General features: G+C 41.7%; 1 protein-coding gene across 5 annotated transcripts in view; it reads left to right on the top strand.

Annotated features, from left to right (window-relative positions):
* The window catches only part of AGPS (alkylglycerone phosphate synthase), a 166,302-nt gene that overhangs the window by 50,462 nt on the left and 93,532 nt on the right, over positions 1-22,308 (top strand). For all 5 annotated transcript variants that reach the window (XR_012656637.1, XM_032768483.2, XM_032768484.2 and 2 more), the window contains 5 exons: positions 14,770-14,859; positions 16,422-16,512; positions 18,740-18,860; positions 18,953-19,027; positions 21,371-21,442. Coding sequence is in view for 4 of the 5 variants with exons in the window: in XM_032768483.2 (XP_032624374.1) it covers positions 14,770-14,859; positions 16,422-16,512; positions 18,740-18,860; positions 18,953-19,027; positions 21,371-21,442 (449 nt within the window). In the remaining variant the exon portion in view is untranslated. The remainder of the gene's footprint in view (positions 1-14,769; positions 14,860-16,421; positions 16,513-18,739; positions 18,861-18,952; positions 19,028-21,370; positions 21,443-22,308) is intronic.

Below are 22,308 nucleotides of genomic sequence, written 5' to 3'. Positions count from 1 at the left end.
TCCATACCAGCATTTTCTTTCCACACATTATAGGCAGTTAATTAAGGAGTAACGTATTTGGTTTTCTGGTTTGTTTTTTGTCATCTGTAACAGATCCCCACCAGCACTTCATCTTGACTTTAACATAGTAACACATGCTTTCAGGATCCCATGGTTGAGTTACCAGTAACTCACAAGCCTACACAAACTAAGTGTGTGACAGTAGATAAAACAGGATTGCATCAAAGAAACATTTGAATCTATTACCATGTTTTCCTAGCTGGGACAACCTGCAAGGTCCTGAGTGTTTGGCTGATTTAGGTTTGGTCAAAAAGGGTAATAATATGAAGTGCTGTTCAGCTCTACTCCCTTGTTATCAAGGAGGAACTAATGACTCACATTTCAAATACTGATTCTGTGCAAAGACCCAAGGGTCCCAGCCACCTGGCCCTTACTAATGCACAAACAGACCTGTGTCACCTGACCTGTTCATGAGCCCACAGCCCTCCTCCTCACAAACAAAAGACAGGTCAAACATTGCTCTCACCAAATCCCTCAAGTACAAGATCCACAGCTTCACCCTCTGAAACTCGTTTGTCACTCTTGCTGTGTTAAACAGTATGTGTGTTTTTTTTTTTTGGGGGGGGGGGGGGGGACAAAGGTTGGTGATATGGGTTACACCTTTTCCCAAAGAGTTTCAGGTCAGGAAATGACAAGTCATTACTTCAGAACAAGCTAACTGTCCCAGGGATGGGTCAGTTGGGGTAACCTGAGGAGTATTTTGTCACTCATAGTCAGGCTAAACCTATTTGCCTATTCAAGTATCATTTACAAAATGAGTGGTTTGTAGGGCGTGACTTATGGCAGCATCCTGCTCAGGAATAAAATTCTGAGACATGTCTCAGCTACTTCAGAAAAGTTTAATAGTCTCAGGGACATCTGACCAAAAACAGTATTTTGTCACTTAGAGCTGTCAAAGCCCAGTTCCTTATTTGAAAAAATATGAAATACATTATTAATCAAATACATTATGGGGAAACTTCTAAAAAATCGTGCATTGATTTTTTTTAATTGTTCTTTGAATAATGAACTGGAAGTCACAAATAATAAACTGGTACCATGAACAAGGAACAAAATTCAGCCTAGTTTCTTTGCTAGTATTTTCCTTAAAAACTTTCTTGTTTGATGTGTTTTAAAATAGAGTAAAAATGACAGTATTGTTAGGTAGAGTAGAAAGGGAGGAAAAAATCGTTCAATTACCTACAACAAATCCTAATTTTTGCTTTCATTTTTCAGTGTTTTTCTATATATTGTAATTACTACAGTGTGATGCAAGTTGATGTGACTTACCACCTTAAGAAAATGAACCAGTTATAGAAGTAAATTACACTTTATAACCCTGGATTTCACACTCTTTTGCTGTAAAGAGTATGTGGTACTATTATATATGCAGAATATATATTTTGATTCTTAGGTGTGTGCTATTCAATACTGGGAGATGCAAGATGAGGTATCTAAGGAGACTCAGCTTCTATTATTGAGCTGTTCCTGGGGTTAGGCAAGTAGGGTAGGAAAAAATTAATATCTCTTAACAGCAATTGTTTTTAGCCAATTTTAGGATTTATATTAAATGGAGCCGTGCCCAGTCTTACACTAAAGGTGAGCCACTCTGATTTGAGAGCAGGGGAAAATGGACTTCTGGCAAGAATGCAGGTGACTCTCTTGAATCTTTTTTGGGGTTGGGAGATGAGTGTGACAGTCTCTTTGGCCAGACATACAGAATTAGTAGTAATGTCATGTTTTTATTACAGTAGCATTTAGAGGCCAATTAGATCGGCAGCCCTTTGTATTAGATGAAGAAACATATAGTAAGTTACAGTCCTTCAAAGAACTTACACGTAGCTGAAGTTGGGTAACTTAGATTGACACCCCCCCCCCCGCCCCGCGATAGTGTAAACCAGCCCTCAGTCGGAGAGCACTTAAGTCAATGACCCTCCTATTGGTCCTTTGCCACCAGATTTTAAAATTTCAGTCCAGCATGGAGCTAACTGGACAACAGAGAAGGTAAAAAAGTCCACATCCAAAATGGAGTTTGCAGTCTGATAAAGTACAGAATTCATAAGTTCTGCAGACTGACTTCTTCCCTCCCTGCCCCCAGGATATAGTCAGTTGCATTTAGTCAAGAGAAATGCTGGAATTCTCAGGCAGAAAAGGGCAGGGACTGAATTGGGCCAGCTTGTGATAGGCCAATATTCAGCAAGCTGGAACTTCCTATCTTGTATTTCAGAATCTAATTAATTTAATTAAAAACGGTTCATTATCCCTTGTAGTTGCCAAGTTTACGCTGGAGTCACATTTTGAAGGTTAACTGGTGCAGTGACATATCTGCAGACTCAGAACGGAGACACTGGATAACTGGTGTCGACCATAAGTCCTCTAGCAGCTGTCCCACAATACCCCATTCCTGGTGATAGTGGCTGCTCTGGTCACAATTTTAAACTCTGTGGCCCAGGGGTCACAGAGACCAGAAGCCACTCCATCCTTAAAACCCTCCCACATGTTTTTCAAAATGTCTTTTCTTGATTGCCCACTTGGCAAGCACAAACCAACTAGTTCACCCTTGTTATGTACAACTGCCCAGGCTCTACATACAGAGGTACTACATACTTCATGCCTACTCCAGGCAGAGCTGCATTTGATTTCCTGAGCTTATGGGGAGAAGAGGCTGCAAGCACAGCTACGAAGAAGCCACAGAAGCATGGACATCTAAGATCAAATTGCACGGAGGATGCAGGCAGAGTGGTATGATAGGCATCAGCAATAGTGCCCATGGAAGCGAAGGACCTTCTCCAGGGATACTACAAGGCCAGGGATACAATAGACCTGGTACTGAACCTCCTTCCTGCTGCTTCTGCAAGGAACTGAATGGTATACTTGGCAGAGACTGCACCAGGACCCTGCGGACCACTTTTGATACCTTGGAGGAGCCTGAGCCTGAGACCAAGACCCCTGCCATGAACAGCAAGGATGGGGGAGGGAAGAGGCATCAGGGACTCAACAAGCCAGGACCTATTAGAGACTAGCTTGTCCTGCCAGGCAAGCGCAGATGAGCCTGATGACAGGGAAGGGACTTTGGGTAAGTGTGTGCATGCATTTTTGCTTCGTTTTTAAATTTAAAGATGGAACTCATCCCATTCCAAGTTAACAAGACATAAGTATCTTTTTTTCATTTTTTAATCGTATGGGGAGAGGTAGAAGTACAACAAACAGGGACAGAGTTGGCATCTCCTTTTCATTCACTGTTAGAAGTGTTGAGGGATGCTGAGGGCTTCATGTGCACAGACATGTCCCTATTTTGCTCCTGAGATCTTGATGAAACTTTCATTGAGATACTCTGCAATCCTCTCCCAAATGGTGTTAGGGATGGCTGCCTTACTTTCTCCTCCTCGGTGGGACACTTTCCCATGCCACTTTCCAATGAGTTTGGTTGGCACATGTAATAAACAGGCTATATGGGGGGCAGCTTCAGGATGCCAGTAGCAGCAAATGGGGATTGAAATTTTAAAGTCTGGTGCAACAGAAAATTGTTCCCCTGCTTGCTCATGGTGGGCTTTACTCACCATGACAGGCTGGAGAGTGGTGGTGTGCTGAAGTTCTCTGAAATTGAAATGTCAATAAACCTTTTTTTATGAAATGTCTATAGGAATAAGGGACGGGAGTTTTGGAAATTTTCCTTTTCCCCTGTGACTAAGTCCAATGATGCATCTGTTTTTAATCAGCACCTTCTGGCATGCCAGCCTTGAGGATGTTGTCTCCATGCCTGTAGGATGCCTGACCCTGATGAGGACTAGGGTGGGTGTATTCTGTGAGATCCTGCAAGTGAGTGCTGGATTGGACCACGAACAAAGGGCTTGGAGAGCCTATATGGCTGACAGCATGGTGAAAGACAGAGGACAGGAAAAAGGCCCAAGAATCTCAGCCTGACGAGAAGGAAATAAACCAGGATATAATAGGTCTTCTCAAGCAGAAAATCCAAATCCAAAATCAAGCAGACTCTGGTTGACCTACAGGTCCAAAACCCCCAGACTCTTCAATCTTCGCTGTCCTTGGAGAATTACATGGTTACTTCTTCCGACACCCCCAACATACCATGTGTAGCATCATGGGTTGCTTCATTACCTCTGCCACTCCATCCCAGGGGATAGCAAGGAAAATTGCAGCTTTTCACACACTGACCTGTGAGAGCCATGGTTGGTGTATGTGTAGTCACAAGGAACTATATTTGTGTACTCAAATGAGCATAAATGTTTATTTCCTTTCTAATTAAAAGCTTTACCCCTGTTAAGTAATGTTAAAAATTTGTATGATGTTGATTTTTCTGCACTGTTTCCCCCCTCCCCACAATAAAGTTCTATTTCTGGAGGAACAAATCATCTTTATTAGTTCACAACAACTACTGGAGAATGCATAGCTGTAGTCAAAGCAAACAATACTTGTTAATGCAAGTGCAGCATAATTGATAAGTTCAGGAAAACACCCTGTGCTATATTAAAACATTCAACATGTACTGCTCAGTTCAGCTGTGGATGATTGTTAGTGTTTTTTTCAAAGCCTCCCTTAACCACATACATCCATATTGGGCTCTTGTAATAACTCTTGTGTCTGGCTGTTCAAAATCAGCAGACAGCCACTCCACCTCTGCTCCCCTCCTCTCCCTGCCAGTGGCAGCTTTTCCTCCTTTGCCTCTCAGATATTATGCAGGACGCAACAGGTAGCGGTAACCATTGGGATATTTTTTTCTCACTGAGATTCAATCTAATGAGTAAACATGCCAGTCTGCCAAAAGCACATTCAACAGTCATTCTGCGCTTTCAGAGCCAGTAGATGAAACTTTCCTTAGTGCTGTTGAGGTAGTCAGTGTACTTCTTAATAAGCCAGGGAAGCAGGGGTAGTGGACATGCCCCAACCTTTTTAATCTGAGCAAATTCTCCAAGCACTTTAGACAAACTCACTGGTAAAGATAAAACATTACAGAAATAACTTTTTAGTTAATTTTTAAATAAGTGGTAGGCATAAAGGTCAGACTTGGTTACATAAGAAATAAAAAGTAAACACATTCTAAATCCTAAACTTTAGCAGGCTAAGCAAGATTTTGCAGGCAGAATTCAGTTCATACTAACTAGAAAAATCTAATTAGGGCCATCCCTTCTTCCCAGTTCAAGGAGGCTTCCCCTTGTCTTCAAAATGATCTTTCAACTAGGTGTTGAGACAGAGGAGGAGAGGCGAAGTAGTGATGTCATTACCCTCCCCCATTTTATACTCCCAGGTGCTAGAAAGATCCTTGCTCTTTCATGGGGTTTAGACAGCCCCTATTTTGTATATGCTCTGTCAGGAGTCTTCTGGTGGGGAGGAGGCACTAGGAGAGTGGATTCTCCTTAATGAGCCATCAACACATGGCTGGCTATTACTGATGTAAATCTGTTTTGGAGGTGTTAGTTGCTCCTTTGTCAGTGAAAGGCTAGCTGTGGGTGTCTCCCAGAATTTCAACATATTTCAGTAACAAGCAGTTTATCTTCAAATACAATGGTAATACATATAATTCAACAGGATAGTAAAGGTCAACAGATCATGACTTCTCAAATAATACCTCAAAGGCATACTTTGTACAAAACATATAATCCTACAACAGCAGTGAATATCTGGGTACGAGGTGTCATTTTGAGAGAGTGTCACAATGTCCCTTAACAGAGTATAAGGGCTAGTAATTTTTTACAATGAATATTTATGCCGCAGAATCTGAATATGCCTACAGGCTGCATAAATACATCAGATGGGTCCAGTATTTGACATAACTGGCTTTAGAGGTAATTGTTTTCTTTAAAGTCTGGTTGCAGCAGGCAAAGGACCTGCAGAAGGAAGGGAAGAAGCAGAGAAACCATACACATGCAAACATTACTTTCTGTCCTCCGTACAACACTCTTCCCTCTACAAATGAGGGTTTAACAAATAAGTCCTGTTAGATTCCTAGGGTGACTGTTCTTCCTTAAATTCCAAATGCGTGTTGATTCATCATCAGCCTCAATCTCTTCTTCCAGAAGCTGACTCACTTCCTCAGAGGCCTCGGCAGTGGGTGCATGTTTCAAATGGGGACTCTTGTCTTGAGTTTTCTTCCGAATGCTCTTGACCAGGAAGTGAGTGCTATGAGAGTCTGAATATGCATTCTAGTCCCGTGCCCAGGTCAAGTTCTGAGGTCTAGGCTCTGACATTGCTGGTGTCTAGGGGTGGAAATATTCAGGTTGTGTGTCTATTGATTTACTGCTTGTGTCTAAAATCTGCTTAAATCTTGCTACACACAATTGTTCAATACTTTTTTTTATGATTCATCAAAATTCTTATGTTCTTTACTCACATTACCAGAATGATGTATTGTGGCCTAGTCCTTATCACTGTATTAAACTGTCTTCTCCTTGACAATGTTGTAGTTCTTATTAGAAATTCTTGATACATTTGAGTGTGTGGTGCACATAATGTCCATGTTAGGCAACCACTGACAAATTGATATGTACTCCCCATAACTGCGTTGAAAACAGTGGCCAGCGACTGCTATGGGAGAGTGGTGCTTAGAAGCACTACAGGAGCTCAGCTATACTCTTGTGTTGCTTGTAAGTTCTGCAGAAACTCTGCCATGTGAAGGTAGGGAGATTTCCTTTTTTTGGCTGTGGAGCTGAGCTCTGCAGAATAAGGGGAGCCAGTCAAGAGTTTCATAGTTGTTTTCTTCCCCAAGGGCACTGATGTTTTTTGAAGTGAGGTACAAATATTTTCACTAGTGACATGTCAGAGGATTTTTTAAAGGTTGTTCCTTGGGTTCTGAAATAACTGGTTTTCTAGGTGTGTTTGTAACCTGGATTTAGAATGATGTATATTTTTGCTGTTCACGAGTGGATTTTTTTTACTGACTTCTATTTGCACATGTGTAATGTATGCTAGCTCACCCTTAAAGAGAGCAGTAAAGTTTGTGTGAACAACTTTTGTATCCATATCTGATGACTGTATGATATACAGAGTGTAACAAGTAATACAGCTTCGTTTTTGTTCTGGAAAGGATATTGTAACAGCCCTGATTGAGCTGCTCCTCTTAGATATTTATCAGTCTGCTGTATCTGGGTCCCACATGCTGGACTTGTGTGCTCTTAAGCTTCCTGAGTCTGAGCAAAGGCCAGTCTCTGGCGCTCGGTCTCTAGAGAGAGACTCTCTAGGTTGTTTCTTTCAACACCCCTTTTTAAGAGCTGAGACCCAGTGGCACAACTACCTAGACTGGTCCCAGCTCCCCTAACTCTCCAGTTGCTTATACGCTCTTAGAGTGCAGACCTTGTGTTCCAGGTCAGTGTCCTGAGTGATCACTCCTGTCCCTCCACTGCTGGGTGAGTGCAGGCCACACTTGCTCTGCCACCCAACTACTCTGGGGGGAAGAATCTGCCCCTCCCCTCTGGGGTCAGATAAAATGCAATACCTCCAAATTATTGAAAAATAAAATGAAAAATTATATTTAAAAAAATCTCATGGGTCTCTAATTGTATTATAGAGATGCATTTAATCAGTGTTCATTCTGGGGTTTTCTAATTTTTGGGTGTAAATGCTAACATTTTGAGGACTAGTTAGGTGTTAAATTAATCTTAAATGCTTAAAATATGGGAAATTAAGTAAATTTTGCTGATATGCAAAGAATCCCTTTGAAAGTATACTTGTTAATGTGAGTTTAATAACCAATACATTACTCATTTATGCTTTTGAGAGGACTGTTTGCTTTAGTTTTGTGTGCAGTCTCTCTTCAGGATACAATCTACTTTAAAAACCTTATTGATGTTGTAATACACTTGCTTAGATTAAGGCGTGGATAAATTTGTAATGAAGAAAGCTAGCTGACTTAACACTGGCATTCTTCTCTTGATATGCAGCTTGGTGACTGAAAATTGGTAAATCTGTTCTCCATGAAGGTGTGGAAGTTGGTTTCTTAAGATTTTATACTGCTGCCCATTACTCTAGTACCTGAGCAAGATTTTAAGACCTAAAACCTGTTGGTAACTCCAGACTGATGCAGTGTAACTACACCTAGAAATAATCTTGTTACTCTACCAATAAAAGTATACTTCATCTTGATAACTGCTCAATACATTTGATGTCCATTTTATTTGTGGATTATCCGATTTTTTTTTTAATTTACTTGTACCAAGCAAATGAACCAGAAGCATAAGTCACTTCTGTTTTACTGTAAAAATATACATGGCACCCTCCTAAGAAAAGCTCACATTTCTTAATAAAGGGCTATGAAGTTGATTTTACTGTGATGGTGGAATAATGCCACCTTGTGGTCATGTCTTGCAGTTTTTAGACACCATTTTCTCTTGTAACATTTCTTGGAGACTCTACTGCATTCTGTGCTATAATCCGAATGGCTGCCATCATTTGATAGCAAGTAGCTCCATAGGGAGAGAAGAAAACATGTTTGTTTTTCTGATTGTTCAGCAAGATACAAAAATACAGTCTTTGACTTTGAAAGAAATGCCAGTTCCAACAGAGATGCCAACTCTCCCTAATTTTCCATAATTCTGATTTTTACATGCAATTACAAAATTACTAATTCAGGTTTAAATCTACTAATTTTGTGCGTGCATGCAAACACATGCAATCTGTCTCGCCACTGCTTGAGTCCGATAAATACAGCAAATAACGGCACAGATATGAGGGCATTCTTCTCCATCGCTTCTATGGTATATGCCCAGACTGCTCAGTGAGGGCCTGAAAGGAAGTAAGCCACAGCAATTTTGAATGGGTTGGGCAGTGCTGCTGGAGTCAGTGCCCAAGCCATAGCTGCATGTTGTATTTAGAGCACAACATGCAGCCTGTGACTTGGGCAGTGAATCCAGCAGCACTCCAAACCCCACTAACAATTGCCATGGCTTGACTCCGCTAGACTTTCACTGGGAATTCGGTGGTGGAGGAGGAAGGTGGGGGGGAATGCAGCATAGGTGGAGGAGGAAGAGTCAGCTGTGGTGAAGAGGAAGGTGGGGGGAATGCAGCATAGGTGGGAGAAGAGGAGGATCATCCTGGGAAGGATGTCCAGCCCTCAGACTGGCCAAGGTAATTAAGGGCCCAAGGTGACATAGGATGACAGCTTTTCTGGGGCCAGTCTTCTCCATCTCCCAGTTTGGAGGTGGGGATCAAGGGCATAATGGGCAGGGGAGAGCCCAAGCACTCTTCCCTTGAACACAGATGAGGGGAAGAAAAGGCTTTTGTTTCTGGGGGAAGACGCAGAAGGTCTAAGCAAATGCTCTTAATTCCTCAGGATTTTTTTCATGAACATCCCTATGTCTCAGAATAAGTTTGGCATCTGACTACAGAATATAGCTTTCAAAAACTTGAATTTTATTGTCAATGAAAGTAAAATATTTAAAATTACTTAAGACCCTATTTACCATCCTGTTTTCACAACTCTAATTACTGTTGTTAGTGTTGCCATAGTAACTTGTTTTCTTTCCAGATGTTTTCTCTTCGGGAATATCCTTATACATCTCCAAGAGCAAGCTATCTCTTGTACTCAGAATTTCAGCTGCACTGAAGAGCAGAATGCTTTTAAAAAAAATACACAGGATTCACACCAAAACATGGCTGGCAGCACCCTTTTGGCACTGTGCAGGAGGGAAGGGATGGGAACTGTTTCCAGCTGCAGGGGAGGAGAAACGGGAGAAGGGATGACCTGGCCTATGTCTTTGCAGAACTCATCCCTTCCTGCCCACACCATGCTGAAAGGCAGCTAACACCTCCAGGCTGCTGCTGGCCACTGACATAACCCGTCCACCTCCTGTCCCTTAGCTACAGTGTGGGAAGGAAGAGGTTAAGCCCTAAGGACTCAGTGTGCACCATGGCCCAGGGAACCTGCCTGCAGGGTCTTCAGGGGCCAAGAGCCTGGCCAGTGAGGTGGCTCAGTGGGAGAGGGTGTCTGGGAGCAGGACCCAGAGCTGTGGAGGAGGAGATGGATGAAGAGGGTGCTTAAGCCTGCCCGGGGGTTGCTGTAGAGCCTGCACCTTTGGGGTGGGAACAGGCTGGAAATTGCGCCCCTCACCCGCCCCCCCGAGCTGGCATGTAGATGGAATGGCGGGGAGCGGCTGGCCTTGCATGCTGCAGCTTTGCCCCGCCACCAGTCTTGAAACCCCCCGCCCCCATTGTCTGTCATTGGATCACCCACTCACTGCAGGTGTGTGGCCGGTTGGTGAGCAGGGATCTAGCCAGCAGCAGGACCTGCTGATACTAATGGGGGGGAGGGAAAGCATAAAATATGGGACAATTTGCCCATTTTAAAGAAAGTTGGGACACCTGCTGGAGGCCTTAAATACAGGACTGTCCCGTTTAAAAACAGGACGTCTGATCATCCTACCTATATATAACTTGTAGTACAGTACCTGGGTATTATGAAGACAGTAGCTGGAGATCAAGTTAAGGCTGCATTGAGATTTTTTTCCTCTTAAAGAGGCTCAATATCTGCTTTACATATTTGTGTCCAAAAACCTTTTAACCTGAAGTTAAGATGATGGGTGATCAAAAGTTAAACTTTGGTAAATCAGGAAATTCAGACTTTTAAGGAGATACTTCCCTCATAATCTTAATTCTATCCCCTTTGATTCCTCCCCTAAGAAGTCCTTCAGGTAAATCACAATACCATATGCTCATCAGTGTCTGCCAACCAGTAGTAAATAGATCAGTGGTGCTGTATAGATGCCAGTGAGGATCTGAAGGTCTGTATTAATAGAAGTTCTTAATTGGACTTTTGGTGGGCATAGAGAACACGGAAGATTTGGTTAGGGAATGGTAAAATATTGTCATAGTCTCAATCTCTATTGCCATCCACATGGGAGGGGAAAGGACGGCAGAGTTGGTGTAGATTTGATGGCTGGGAAATGTCAACTCTCTATATCCTAGTTTTCCCATTTTCAGTACCAGAAATTAAATTGTCATGTTCTGGAAGAAGCAAAGGGCAATTCTGAAAGCCTACAGTCTTAACTTCTCCTTAATGGTTTTGCCTCCGAGCTTCTCTTGTTTGAGAAGCTTGAGGTAGAAAAGGGACCAGGTTGAGGCCCAACTCAGGAAGTCATGCTTGTAGTATGCAGAATTTTCATGTGCTCTGTTCTCAGCTCAGTCTGTGGCATGCAGAGCTCTCTGCTTCTCCCATCAAGCACCAAGTACAATCTTGGGGAGTTTCCTACAGGGGGTGGGCAGGAGGCTGGGATTGCAGGCTCCCACTTTCCTGCTGCTGAGGAGGATCACAACTGCATTCTAAAAACTGGTCCCTGGGCTTTTGTAGCCTCCCAACACATCAGTTCTGTCTCCTGATGTCTCCCCTAAGCAAGAGATGGTAATACAGAATGAGGGATCCCCAGAAACTGAAGAGTATGCAATGAGTTTCTTCCAGATCAGCTTCTCCACTCTCTGTGCCTGTGGCATGCAGTAAGTTTTCCTGTGCTTAGCTCACCTTGGTCTGAATAATGTGTGGGCCACAGAAAGTCCTCAATCAGGGTGGGTGGCATGCGAGTGTGAGGGTATGGCTACGCTTACAGCTGTACAGCGCTGGGAGTTACAGCTGTCTCCGTACAGCTGTGTAGGGAAAGCGCTGCAGGGTGGCCACATTTGCAGCATTTGCAGCGCTGTTGGGAGTGGTGCATTATGGGCAGCTATCCCAGTGTTCAAGTGGCTGTAACGTGCTTTTCAAAACGGGGGTGGGGTGGAGAGTGACAGCATGGGGGAGACAGAGTGGATTTTTGGAGCTGACACTGATCTCAGCTCCCTGCCTTGCAAGTTCTAAGGACTGGAAGATACACAGCACCTACCTTCAATCATTTTAAAAGTTTTGACCCTTCCCCCACCCCTCTCTTATTCACTAAATGCAAATTATGCACTCCTAAATAGCCTTCAGACCACATAAGCAGCTGCTCAACACGGACTCCCCCCTCCCCTCAAGCAAACAGCTGTGAACATTCCAAAGCAATTTCCCTGCCTCCGCTCGCTGGCTGGAGCAAAGAGCAGCTGTGTTTGTTTTTTAGATAAGTAGCTCCAGGGAGCTCGGAGTTCAGCCATTCTTCCGGTTTGTTGTGGACAGGAATTCTGGGATACCTCTTAATACCCTGGAGGCCAATAACAGTGCTTTTGGTGGCCACACTTGACGAGCAGCACTGCATCACCAGCGCTGCAAGCCTTACACCCGAAGCAGACCAGGTGTACAGCCTGCGCTGCAGCCAGGGAGTTGCAGCGCTGGCTGTGCCGTGCAAGTGTGGACACAGAGTAAGTTGCAGCGCTGTAACCCCATCACCAGCGCTGCAACTCTCCAGTGTAGCCAAGCCCTGGGCTTCCTTTCTGCCTGTTCTTGCCGTAACAAGTAGTTCAGGTACAATCTATAAATATTTTATAGCAAGCATAACACTGGCCCAAGGCCTGCTACTTTCCCAAACATCTTATCTCTTCTTTCTGGCTCCCTTTTCCCCTTCCAGCAAGGTGTGATTGGATGTTGATTTTCTACCTGCCTCCTTTTCCTAAGTCTCAAAGCTTTTCAGGACCAAATCAGCCAGAATTGGCCCAAGTTCTTTGCTAACCAAAATAGATTGGTTAGGCCCTTGTAGAGGCCAAATACCCTGCAACTGGGGAGGACGGAGGCATTTTTTTTTAAAACAATTAAGTAACTTGGGAGGTCGCACAGTCAGCTATAGAACCAGTGGCTGAAATACAGGCATTCCATTAGTCGTAAGACCATCCATCCACCTAATCTTCCAAGAGGTTGGAAGAGCTACCTCAAAACTGCATTTTAAGCAATCTACCCAACATAACACAAATCTGCAGTCTGAACCTTGAACAGAACCAAGTCTTCTGCATCCCTAGTCCATCTCATTAGCATAGTGGTTATCTTTTGCCCTACACACAGTCAGTGGGTTCCTTTCTGGCTTTGCCCAAAAACTCCATCCTGAATCTGAGAAACCTTCTTGATGACAGTTATGAAACTGAGATATTCTAATGAAAACTTTTGGTTTTAGGTAATTGGATTTTCTGCCAAAAATAATTTAACTGGAAAATTCCTGTCCTGCTCTAATCACTACACCGGTGTCGTGCCTGATTTCATTTGGCATGTGACTTTCGAAAGAGAGGCTTGTTTCTCAAAAGGCAGCATGGCTCAGTGAATGAGACTTGAGCCTGCCTTACCAGAAACCTGGATTCTAATCCCTGATTTGACCTCATGCAGCCACTGTTATATAGAGTTTGTCTACATTACCCACTGAATCGATAGGCAGCGATCGATCCAGCAGGGGTCGATTTATTGCGTCTAGACTAGATGCGATAAATCGACTGCCGAGTACTCTCCCGTTGCCTCTGGTACTCCGTCAGGGCGAGAGGCACAGGTGCAGTCAATGGGAGAGCGTCAGCCATCAACTTACTACAGTGAAGACACCATGGTAAATAGAGCTAAGCATGTCGACTTCAGCAACGTTATTCACATAGCTGAAGTTGCATAACTTTAATAGATTTTTTTCTCCCTCCTGCTCCTCCCGGTGTAGACCAGGCCTTAGCTACAAACTTTTAGGACCTGTCAGGTGTACGTAAATATTAACAAGAGATAGCAAAGGGAGGAGACTTGCACTCTTGGTCTTTGGGCTTGCAGATCTTTGTTCACTAGGCTGTAACATATCGTACAGGGACACTGTCTTAGTGTGGTGCACTGTATAGGTTTGGCCTGGCAGATGGCTGTTTAGTGCATGGTGCACACGTGAGCTAGTACCGGCTGAATGGTGTGGAACAGCTGGTGCAGAGTATCCAGAGCATATCAATAAATTTGCCCTTTAAATTTAAAATTGAAAAATAATTAAGGTTGATTAGTTGAAGATATGTAGTATCACTAGGTAGAATTCTGAGAAATTGTTGTGTAATGTTTCATTTTTAATACGTTAATGTATCATTAAGGCATCAAAAGAAATTTTGCTCTGTGGGGACACCATTCAGTTAGGTTTGAGGTATTATAGATTTGTAGCTCCATTTTAGAGGAAACATGAGGTTTTTTCTTCTCCCTCCTGCCCCCTCCCCAATTACCCCTCCACTACATAGTGTCACTACTATAAGGCAGAATTCAGGTTCTTTGGGCACCTTAACTGTGAATTTCCATGCCTGAGGCTATATGATTGTCTTTAAATTTAACCTTTATTTTGAATTTCCTTTCTTTGTACTGATTTAGGCTACAGCATTTGAAGAAGGTTGCCATCCCACTTTACTCTTAAATTACTGCATGTGCTGTTAAATTTAACTCCAGTTTAATATAGTTACTTTTATTTGGGTCTAATGATTAAACAAGCATTGGTTTTTCACTTTGGTGAAAATCTTAATTTTCCAAAGTAAAGTTCACAGATCCAAATACTGATGCTAAATTTAACAATTAATCTTAAATTTAACACAGAAAATCTTACAAATTTTACATACCTTTTTCTGGATTGCTGGCACCATATACTGCATGCATGAAAGACTTGTCTGCTGCAAGCTTGTTGTTGTTCACATATACTAGCTTTGTACTATTTTCTTTTATATGGAAGGCATAACATTTGGGAAGCTAAATATATTTCTAGGTGTGTAAAGTTATATCTTTTATGATATGCATTTGACACTTTACATTCTAAACTAGTGGAGAGAAAGTAAAGTTCATCTTAAATTGTTGCAAAAGTCAAAACAACGGAAGTCAACAATCTACTAACTTCTTTTCCCTTTTAGGCAAGAAATTCTGAAGTGGAATGGATGGGGATATAATGACTCCAAATTTATATTTAATAAGAAGGGACAAGCAGAATTCACAGGAAAAAGGTAAATGAAATCTCTGGCATCACTGTGTAGCTAATATTATGAAGTTTCTTGTTTTTAAGCATCTTATTGTTTAGAATCTGTATTTGTGTAGTGTTGTAAATCAATCTATCTGAAAGATGATTGCTTCTTTGGCACGTCCTATAGAATAAGCTTAAAATGTTGCTATCTGCATTTTTAACAACTTTACTGAGTTATAAAATAGTACTTTACTAGTGTGGATAGTAAAATAAACCTTCACTAGGATTAATTCACTGCATGCCTTATTAAAAGCTTAAAATGGTCTTTTAGAGGACAATGTAAGCAAAATTAATCTTCCCCATAATTTCAAGTAGACATCCTGCTGAAGATTTTACTTGGTCTTGAGTATCCATTATAATACTCACTCATCTAGGGTTTGGTCAGTAGGCAGAATTCCTGAGTATTCTTCGATTCTAAGAATCTCATGAGAGAACAAGCATGTCATTTTACTGATTAGTTAAATGCCAGTGTGTATTTTATGGGAAACCTTTATTCATGTGTAGAAGTTTCACTGGTGATCATAAAATATTTCTTGGATCAGGGTTGTGGTGAGGATAAATACATTAGATTGTGAGATGCCCAGATACTGCTATAAAGGGGGGGAGGGGGGCAATATAAGTACCCAATTAGGGTTGTCAGGCATCCATTTTTCAACTGGAATGCCTGGTCAAAAACGGATCGTGGCGACTGTCAGCACCACTGACTGGGCCATTAAAAGTCTGGTCGGCAGCACAGGGGGGCTAATGCAGGCTTCTGCTCTGGCGCCGCGCAGCTCCCGGAAGTGGCTGGCACGTCACTGCGGCCCCTAGGTGCAGGAGCAGCCAAGGAGGCTCTACATGCTGCCCCTGCTCTGATGCTGGCTCCACGAGGGCAGTGCCTGCTTCGGGGGGGGAGGGCAGTGCACAGAGAAACCAACTGCATCTCTGCCTAGGGGCCACAGGGACATGCGGGCCGCTTTCAGGAGCCGCCTGAGGTAAATACCGCCCTCAGCCGCTCCCAACCCTCTGCTCCAGTCCAGTGAAAGTGAGTGAGTGTGTGGAACAGCAAGCAATTTGGGAGGAGGAGAATAGAGTGCAAAAAAAAAGGAATGATATACAGAAGGTAATTGAGTGCTCCTATTTTTGCTACTTCCCATAATATAAAATAAGAGAACATTCAAGAGAAATGGAAGATAAATTTTAAATTAGTCAAAGGAATACATATTTGCACATTACATAATTGCCCCATGGAACTCATTGACCTTAATGATATTTTGTGCCAAAAAGTAGTAGGATTCAAAAATTAAACATTTGTATAGGTGGAAATATCAACATTTCCATTAGATACAATTGAATCAGTTTTTAAGACACATCATCTTAACATTTCTATGTAATTGTTTTATATTTAACACTAAATATGCATAATTTTGCAGACCTGGATATGAATTTGAATCTAATAAACTTTCCTTATTCTGCATAAGTACAAATAAGTAAGACGTTTATCAGATTTATGTAATATCATTTAATATTAAGAAGAACCCATGTAATATAGACTTTATGTTCCAGGTATAGGTTGAGTGGTATGGTGTTACCTGTTTTGAAGGAATGGATGGAAAAAACCTTAGGAGCAAGTCTGGAGCACAAAATTACCTCTAGAGTAAGTAAATAGCTGAAGAGGCAGTTCCTTCAAACATATTGCACTCATGATGACATAACCATTCGTCTGTTAGACATGACTCATGCTGTTACCCTCAGTATGCCCTTGCATATGGTTGAGTGCCTTAGCATTAATACAGTGTATTTATTTTAAAAAGTCGTGCCTCCTTATAGACTAGACTAATATATCAAAAGCTGGGTGACTTAAAATTACTAAAAGTCCAAATTGCTGTAATGTCACACTACTTTAATGAAAAGATTAGCTACTTGTACAGGGAATATTGGGGTTACTTTTTGCATGGTGATATATTGTCTCAGACAGACTGCCAAATGGAGGAGCCTGCCCAGAAATGAGAGAATTTTCATTTTGGAGTAAATATTTTATTTACTATGTGCAATAAGAAGCAAAATACAGAAAATATAATAGTTAAACTAATGTTACATACCGTTTTAAATAATTTCTGCAGAATGACAGCGTCTATTGAACCTACTTGATAAGTTGCCCATGTATATTGTATAATATTTGAATACGTCTCTGTGTATTAAGAACAAGAGTACTTGTGGCACCTTAGAGACTAACAAATTTATTTGAGCATAAGCTTTCGTGGGCTACAGCCCACTTCATTGGATGCATGCCTGTGAAAGCTTATGCTCAAATAAATTTTAGTCTAAGGTGTCACAAAGTACTCCTATTCGTTTTTGCACATATAGACTAACACGGCTGCTACTCTGGAACCTCTCTATGCACTGAAGATTTTGGCTTTGCCAGGGGAACTGGGATATTAAACTGTTGGGTTTTTTTTGTTTTTTGAAAGTTGCAGCAAACTTTAATAGATCTTAATAATTGTGTTCAGTTCATGGAATATTGTTTAAAATCATTTGGTGTTATAACACTTAAAATGATCAAAGCTGAATTTTTTTAAATGGTATTTTAAAATCAAATTCACTTTTCACCATTTACACTGTTTTATTTACTTTTGTTCATGACTTGGACAATGAACATAAGCTAGTCAAAGAAGCCACTAAGTGTTTCTCTTTAGTTCACATGCACAATTATTGTATTATGGGAGTCCCTGGGGAGCCAGATAAAGGCCCTAGTATGCTACACACCATACAGACATGTAACAAAAAGATGGTCCTTTCCCTGAAGAGCTTAAAATAAGTGTAAGAATGTACCTGCATTTGGGTTGCAAATCTAGCAGGGAAAAAACTAACACGCAGACTAACTTAATTTGGAATAATCATGTGGAAACTTTTCTGTTGGGTTTTGTGAAAGTTCTTAAAGCAAAATGTAGATGTGGGTCTTAAACTGACAGTTTTTCCTTATTTTTTTTATTTCAAGCAATCCTTAATTTTTTAATATTTCTAAAAATCCCTCAAATCGGAAAATCTTTTTTCCTATTTTCTTCCTTTCTCATTTTTTGGGGGGCAGGCGGGGGAGGTTGAATGGAAGTGAATTGTGGAGTGTCAGGATTAGAAATTTCAGCCAGTCATAGCTCAGAAAAGTTTGAATACTCAAAATTTCAGCCTTTAATCAGATCACTCCTTTTTAGGATACACCTGTAAGTGAAGTTATAGTATTGCTTGGAGAATTATTAATACTTTTATGTGTAAAATGGGGAAAGCCCAGTTTATTTGAAAGTAACTTTTTACTTGTAACACAGCAAAATTGCTCAGCAATCATTGAAAAATGGAAGATGGAACCTCCACTACCATTTTTAGTTACTTTTCAGAGTAGAACGGCACTTAGTCTGTAAAGATCTTTCTTTGTGTCTTGTCTTCAGTGAAGGGCTAAATCCTGTAGTTCACCCTGTTTCAGCTTTGTGATCTTTCCTTACTCTCTCAGTGCTAGGGAGTAAGACTATGTTGATGTGGTTTTGGTGAAGCACTGTGGAATATTGTACTGAACAAATCATTGGCTTTTGATGGTGACATACTGAACAATTTATCTGACAAATAAGAGTTAGAGGGATCAGTGAGGGGTCCAGTCTACAGATGAGAATGCAATTGAGTGGCGCAATCAAAAGGAACTGGTAGGTAGTGTAGTTAGAATTGAGGCCAGGGATGATAATGAAGAAAATTTTAATTGGGTTAAATTCAAATAAATACGCGTATTTTGTTGGGTTTATCAACCACTAACTCTAATCTAGGTAGTTGGGTTTGTCATGAAAGACCAGCATGATTTAGGGGAATCCCCAGTAGTAATGATTTTTTTTCTTTTATTGTAGGCTTTCTTAAATACTAGTGATGTACCCCCATCTATTGTAAGTGAAGAATTTCTTCAGGATCTTAGAGCCAGTAAAATTTCATATTCACAGGAAGCAGAAGATAGGGTGTTCAGAGCTCATGGTAAGATCAAGTCCAGTGTGTAGTTTTATGCTTTTAGAAGTATATTTGATTTTTAAAAATCCTTGTAACTTGATATTTTTTTTGTACTTCAGGTCACTGCCTACATGAGATATTTGTGCTAAGGGAAGGAATGTTTAAACGAATTCCCGATATAGTTGTATGGCCAGGTAAAAAAATTTTAATTTTTTTCTTTTGTTCTGGCGGCTGTAGCTCCCCATGACTGATAAAGAAGGCTAGTAGTTTGGGAAGCAGTCCTATCACACTAGTTGGATATCTCTCACTTTTTGTCATTAACTTGCAATAAATAAACTGAAATTGTTAGTGTCCAGGAGTCAAAAATGGCTTCAGTCTCATCTTTTAAGAGTAGTCATTTTTACTTACTTTTTTCCTTTCAATCTAGATGTTTTCATCTCTATGTTACCATGGGGTATTCACTGCAGTGTTAGATTCATGCTAAGGTCTTTAATTTCAGTTAATAGTTCTAAATCAGTCTTTCATTGTAAGGTTAATGCTCAGAGTTATAATCAAATGACTGCATACAACTTCTCAATTTTTAACAAAGGATTAAACATTGTCTTGGTGCTGTGTGCCTTTTTGTACTGATGACCAACACACTTCACACATACTGTAACTCCTGAATTTCCTGGGGTTTTAGCACTTGGTTGGGAATAGTTCCTGTAATTCATTAAATACATCCCTGAATTATTGATATGTACTCTCAACCTTAATGCCATTTTAACCCAGTTTATCTGGGAGTTTCTAGATAAAAAAATATCTACAAAGTTTCATGCATGAACCATATACAAGAAACCAAAAGAGGACATTGCCATGTAATAGTTCTGATTTGAAGTATCAACCTTGAATCTTTTATTTTAACTTTTTTATGATCATATTCACAAGTATGCTGTGGCTGCTTTGTCATTCTGGGGCAGCACGAAAGCAGCCAGAGCTTACTGATCAGTTAACTAGGTTTACAGGTGCTTTGCCATGTAAAGCAGACAGAGTTCATAGCCCCTGTTTCTCTGTCTTCTGCTCTCCAAAGTCCTCCTGCCTCTTGGACCTCCCTACATTCCCCTGCATATGCACACTGAAATCCCTCCTTGTCCTCCACATGGGCGGTGAATCCTATGGGCCCATGGTTCCTGGGTACCTGGAATATTCCTGCCCTGCAATGTTTGGGACTGGGGCGCTCCCACCTGCGCATCCCCCGGGCCATTTAAAGTAGCTCAGGGCCCCCACTCACCACCAGCAGCGCAGTGGAGCTCTGAGCGGCTTCTTCCCTGTTCACTCCATGTGGCTGTTGGCCACTCCCTGCAGCCCCTGGGTGGGGTGGGTCTGTCCTGCCTCAAGTGCCCATGTGGCCAATGGGAAGCTGTGGGGGCAGTGCCTGGGGATAGCATCACATGGAGACTCCCAGTCTGCCCTGCTTAGGAGCCCCAGGTAAGCACCACACTCCCCCACCCCCTCCCAGAGCCTGCACCTCCCCTTTGGCCCCTAAACTCCCTCCCAGAGCCTGCACCCAAACTCAGTTCCAGCGCTTGCAGCCCCAGCCCCTGTCCCAGCCCGGAGCCTGCACACAGCACCCAAATTCCCTGCACCCCTAACCCCCTCCTATACCTCCATCCCTTACTCCCGCCTGCACCCAGAGCTTGTACCCCAGACCCCCTCCCCCACCCAAACTTCCTCCCAGAGCCTTAGGCAGATGGAGGGTGGAGTTGGGGGGGGGACAGGTTCTGGGCACCACCAAAATTTCTACAAACCTGCCACCCTGGTCCTCCACACTCTCCTGAGTGCACCCACCCTAATTTCACCCTTTTTCTGGCACTCCTTCTGTTCTCTTCCACATGCACACATGAGCCCCTAATTTCACTCTCCTGCCTTCTCTGTTGCAGTGGCATAGTGCAAAGGGTAGCTTCTGAAAAGAAGTAGCTGGCATTATAATAATTGACAGCTTTTTTTCCAAAGCCTGAGGCATAAAAAAAGCCTTTCCTTCAGAGAAATCCACTAAGAACTACCCTCTTTTAAAACTGCAGCTATTTTTCATCAATTAGATTGGCTCTAGTTTTCACCTAGATGTAGTTTAGATACTGATTTAAAAATTAAATTAAAAAAATTATACCCTCTAAACTTTACACAATGAATAATTTGAATCATCTGTCTGTCTCTTTTGCTCTGGAAGTTCCCCAGCTGTTGCTGATGATCCCTGGGTAGGCCAGGAGTCTTGTGCTTTCTGTATAATTTAAACCTGATGCTGTTTTCAGCCTGGAATAACTCCACAGCCTCAGTTTTTTTGTGGTATTGTTTCAATTCATGTCAATTTTGTCTATTTGAGCCCATTTATTCTTCTTGAAAGTCTCTGCTCTCACTTTGAAAAGAGGCTAAGGCACTACTAGAGTGGCTGAAGGTACCATCAAGCCCTAAGGAATTAGTAGGTGACTAGTAAGTTTACTTAAATTGAAGCTAACTGTTCAAAAGCCTGTTCTAACTGGAATCTATTTATTCTTAATTAGGTTGCCATGATGACGTAGTTAAAATTGTGGAACTAGCCTGCAAACATAATCTTTGCATAATACCAATTGGTGGTGAGTATTGTACCTTTAAAAATTTTGGTAGGGAAAATTTAAACTATAAAGTTACATATTTCTTTAAATTCAATTCAAGTGGCTAGTGCTAGGGCATGAGGTCCTGGCAATAAATCAGCCAACTCTACACAGGTGTAACTTGAGCATTTAGAGGTGTTGAGTATATATTTATAAAGTACTGTTTAAAGTAGTAGTCATATGTCAAGACTTTGGCAAGGTTGTTAATTACTCTACTTTTGAAGACAAATAGATCCCATAGAATTTATAATCATATTTGCTGTGCTTGTTTCACTGAAATCTAGTGGAAGCCTTTTACATCTGTCAGCACTTGAATGTTTCACTATATAAGAGGAGCAACTTATTTTTTGACGTGGCATCTGCATATTCCCACTAGTGCTGCTGCACTTTGGGAACCTTCTAGAAGAGCAGTTTCCATTTGGGCCTGAATGAGCATGCAGCACCAAACACTGGGAACAGAAGTTACAAGGAAACCATGCAGACAGTTCCTCCTTTTTTGGCAGTTAGCTGTGGGCATATATTTTTCTCGTGGTAATTTCAGCAATAATCTTGTTGAGGCTTTTTAAACAGTAAACTTTAGATAGTTTGTTTCCTCAGTTATATTCTTGGGTCATGTTTGGCTCATTTCTGAAGCATCAAGTCAGTTCAGATTCCTGAAGTCTGGGCCCAAGCATTTGATGTGCCTCAAAGAAAACCATTCCTTGGTATAGCGTTTTACATGCTGGACCTTTTACACAATAGGCTCAAAAAGACAGGCACATTCAGATCCTGACATTTCTCATGAAGGAAGGCCTTGTGGCCAAACCCCCTCATATTTGTCCTCAGCACAGAGATGGAGAGGCCTTTCA

This window comes from Chelonoidis abingdonii, chromosome 10, assembly GCF_003597395.2.
Source record: "Chelonoidis abingdonii isolate Lonesome George chromosome 10, CheloAbing_2.0, whole genome shotgun sequence".
Classification (NCBI taxonomy): Eukaryota; Metazoa; Chordata; order Testudines; family Testudinidae; genus Chelonoidis; species Chelonoidis abingdonii.
The sequence above is the reverse complement of the archived record's forward strand: the minus strand, read 5'-3'. Positions and strand labels throughout refer to the sequence as shown.